General features: G+C 56.4%; 1 protein-coding gene across 2 annotated transcripts in view; it reads left to right on the top strand.

The window, feature by feature from the left end:
- The first annotated feature begins 3,960 nt into the window (after positions 1-3,960).
- Positions 3,961-4,156, top strand: part of Prom2 (prominin 2) — a 15,432-nt gene continuing 15,236 nt past the window's right edge. The window contains exon 1 of one of the 2 annotated variants that reach the window (XM_048810359.1): positions 3,961-4,156. In XM_048810359.1, coding sequence (XP_048666316.1) covers positions 4,109-4,156 — 48 coding nt within the window. In that variant the 5' untranslated portion in view covers positions 3,961-4,108. The other variant, XM_048810357.1, reaches the window with a different exon arrangement.

Here is a 4,156-nt window from a genome sequence, read left to right as displayed (position 1 = left end):
GCCACCTTCCCCCGTTGTGTTCTGAGCCCAGCATTCTGGCTGGTCAGGATTCTTTCTGCCACAGGACCTCGCGCCCTTCCACCCGGTTCCATGTAGTTGGCCGTTTGGATAAGATGATTTCTGGGTGCTGAGCAGAAACAGGCTCCAATCCAGAGCAGGTGGCGCCACCAGAAGCTTCCAGCAGACTCCGGGTCTCGCCTGGCCAGCCCGCTGCCCTGCTTGGCCCACTCTCCTAAGGCTGATGGGCCGCCTTCAGGCCTAGGCCCTCCCCGCCCCCCAGCCACTGTTGCCATGTCCTGTGTCCTCCCAGGACATGCCAAGACTCGGGAGTGGACTACTTCCTCCTGGCCGCCTGGTAAGATCTGTCTTTCTGACACTTGTGGGGAGCTCCTGGGCACCAGGGTCAGACAGGTCCGGGGCCTGGGAGGTACATGCTGCCATGAGCCCCCAGGGGACCACCAACCACTTTCCTGGCCCTAACAGGAGGGGAAGAGACTGGGTCAGAGATGCTGTTCTGGTTTGGAAGGCTTGAGTGAACCCTAGGGGTTCATGGGCACTTGGTCCCCAGCATGGTGATGTTGTAGGGGAAGAAGGTTTAAGAGGTGACTAGTGGAGAGTGACTAGGTCGTTGGGGACATTGCCCTCGGAAGAGTTTAATGCTGGTCTGGTGGAGGAAGTTAGTTGAGGGCAAGTTGTTATAAAGGAGCAAGACCAGCCCCTCCCGCTCTCTGGCTTCCTGTCTCAACATACAATCCCTTACGCACACACGCCCACCATTGTGGCTCCATCCGCCATGAGAAGCCAGTACCATGCTCTTGGACCCAAATAAACTTCTTTTCTTTATAAATTATCCAGCCTCAGGTAATTCATTACACCAACTGAAATGGAACTGAGACTATATCAGAATAGCACCGATGACTCATCTTCAACAGGTGTCCATTATCTGTCTAAGTCAGATTCGCAGAGGGAGTCCCCACAATGCTTCTGGGAAGTTTGAGGTTCTGCAAACCAGGTTACCTGGCTCTGGCCAGAAAATGCTGTCCTCCCATTTGATACAAACAAGTCTTGTGGACATGGAGACTATCTGGTCCCTAGGGACTCACCAGGCTACACAGAGGGTGCAGGGCCCACCCAGTATCCTGGGCTGTGAGACTTGAAGCTTCCTACGGCAAGTCTTTCTGGAGGATCTCTCTAGTTGGTGCTAGGCTGCTGCTTCTAGAAGCTCATGCTGCCCCAGGGAACCAGAGCACAGTCATCTCTGTCTGCCTAGGTCCTGCCTCCCAACTCTGACCACTTCTAAGCCGCCGAGGTCCCCACACCCTGGACCACACCCAGCAGCCCCGCGGAGCTCCCTCTTGGGGCCTGCAGTGGTTGGCACGGGAACTCTCAGCACTTTGCTGGAAACCTTACGGGCTTGCTGTGGCCTCTCTTTGGGCCTCGCCCCATCCTTACTGCTTGGTGAGGCTCAGGAGGACCTTCCCAGGGACAGGCCACTCACTGAAGAGTCTTTTCCCTTTCCATCCCACCCGAGGCCACCCATTCCTCACCCGACTCACCCAGCATGCACAGAACTTTCGTTTGGGGACTTTTTTCCTATCTATTCTTGACCTACATGCACTTTTCCATTCTCCAACCAGGATAAAATATCTCTGTGCAGACGGTCTCTTACTTACAGTGGCCAGACTTAATGGACTTGATGGTTTTCCAATTTCACGGCGATGTGCAAGTATACCTAGGACACCGTTGTATAGATTCCGAGAAATTGCTGGAAACTTCCAACACTGTTATAAGATAGGCTTTTGTTGGATGATCTTTGTTCAACTTCAGGCTAATGTAACATTCAACTATAGCAGCCTCACCACCGTTGGGCCTGAGCCCACCTGCTCTCCCAGGCTGGGGATGGAGGAGGCGGGGCTGACCAGTGAATCTGATGATGGGTTGTTCCATCAGGATCCAGCTCAAGAAGGAGACCTAGGGCGTTCACTCCTGGCCTGGCCCCTGACTCAGGAAAACTTCTTTATCCAGACCTCAATTTCTCCACCTGTCAAACAGGTGAATTTGGTGTCTTCATCAACCTTAGTGCCCCCAGGCCGGGGAAGAGGCTTGGCGTGATTGTGATTCTTCTTTGGGCAATCTTACCTTCCAAGTACAATTAGAGACATTCTATGAAAACAGTAGCAACAGCCAGTGACGGGGTTAATTATAGTAATGAGGGGAGACAGTGAATAGTGAGGATCTGCTTATTTCCCAAGTCCTTGAGGATTTTGGTCCTCCCCCGCCCCCCGATTTTGGTGCTCTGGGCCACTAGTGTGCAGAAAGTACAGAAAGCCTCAATGGCGGTTACTAATTTCCCCATAGGTGGATTATATCGAGCCGGGCAGGAGCTATTTCCATCCCGCTGGTGACGGGGCTAAAGTTAGAAAGTGATCGCCAGGGAGACATTCTTTCTAACTGATTGAACTGGAGCGGGAGGGAGTCAGGAGGAGCAGACCGGCCCTGGAGAGGCCAGGCAGCCTCCGGGAGGCAGGAGCCCCTAGCACAGATGCTGTGAGTCTGGGGAGAAGGCTGCAGGGCAGGGGCAAGGTGGGCAGGGCCTCCCTCTACCCACCAGGGTGAGGCCTGCAGGGGAAGAGTCGGGACAGGAACCTCCCCAGCCCGCAGCCTGCTCCCACTCTACCAGGTGCCAGGGAACCCCAGTGTGTGACCACAGCGCTGATCCTCATCTCTGAATCACCCTTTGATGAGGTCCCATTTCCCATCTGCACCCCGTTATTAAGTGGACTCCATGCCTGGTCACCCTTGTTCCCCAGCTCTGAGAAAACTGCGATGGGAAGCAACAGCAAGGCTCCAGAAGTTGTAGCCGGCCCAGCCCTACACCAAACTTAAGTCCCCTCTTTGTCACTAGCTCCATCAAGGGCGGTCCCCAGTCCCCGTGCCTCTTACCCACCTCATAGAACAGTACTGAGCTACTGCCCTGGACTGAACTTGGGGGGTCCCAAGTTCACCCAAACCACCAAGCCATCCCCTCCCCCCAGGGCTCCCGACAGGGGAGGGACCTGCGTGAAACCTCACAGACCCCTATTACTTCTCTTAACACAAGTCACATGCATTCAATGCACAGAAATGAGGACACACGGATGAGCAAGATTCGCTCGTGATTCTCCCAGAGACGATCATGTTCTATGGCCCTGTGCCCTGTCCTGTTCCGGAACCTGCTATTTGTTATGTATTAACGCATCGAGTTTCGTGTCAACAGGGACATCTGTACATGGTTGGCTTTGAAGAGTGCCCAGTGTGTCGTGGGAGATGCTCCTCTTGTCAGCTCCTCAGGGTGGCCTTTGGGACTGATTCCGGTGTGAACATTGCCACCAGGACATCCTCCATCCCTTCAGCAAGATTTCCCCAGGACCTGATCAGCCACTGGCAACTTTCTGGGCACCAGGCATAAGCCATGGACAAAACGGAGACCTGTGGAGACACATCCCTGGGCATCTCCCGGATCAGTTCTTTCTGTGACTGGGTGGGGCAAGGCTGGGCAGAAGGGCACACCCTTACTAGGTTTGTCCTCCCCTCCTGGGACTACCCTGCCTGTCGGGTGCCCCTCTGTTCCAGGTTGGCCTGGCAGTGATGTCTGGGCATGACCATGGGGACAGAGCAAGCCCCAGGGGATCAGGGAAAGTGAGCCGGTTCCCCGGCCTGTGCATCTGGTCTTGTGACCCCCCTGGGGCAGGCTGCACTGGGTGGCTGTGTTTTACCAGATCGAAATTGGGCCACCCCAGATAGTCCAGAGGCACCCACCTGCCGCCGAACCTGCTCCCACGGAACCCTGGCCTAGCATCTGGGGAGGGAGGGGAACCCAGCTTTCCCTCCCACCGCCCAAGGCGTCAGGCCCAGGCCCTGCCCCCTACCCAGGCCTCCGCCCCTGCCCGTCCTACGCTCCGGGTGCCCAGGTAGCTCCGGAGCCCAAACCTGTCGGGCCGGTTTGAGAGCTGCAGGGACAGAGGGAGGAAGGCTGCCGAAGGATGCACAGCCTGCCCCGTGGTCGCCCGCACACTCTGCCGCTTGAGACCGACCTGCCTACACCGCTGCCCGCCTGCCCGACCCCACAATGCGTGCGCCAGGCCTCCTGGCGCCCCTGCTGGGGCTGGGCCTGGGG

Source organism: Marmota marmota, unplaced genomic scaffold, assembly GCF_001458135.2.
Source record: "Marmota marmota marmota unplaced genomic scaffold, marMar, whole genome shotgun sequence".
NCBI classification, from domain to species: Eukaryota; Metazoa; Chordata; class Mammalia; order Rodentia; family Sciuridae; genus Marmota; species Marmota marmota.
Note: the sequence above shows the minus strand (reverse complement) of the source record. Positions and strands in the feature narration are given on the sequence as shown.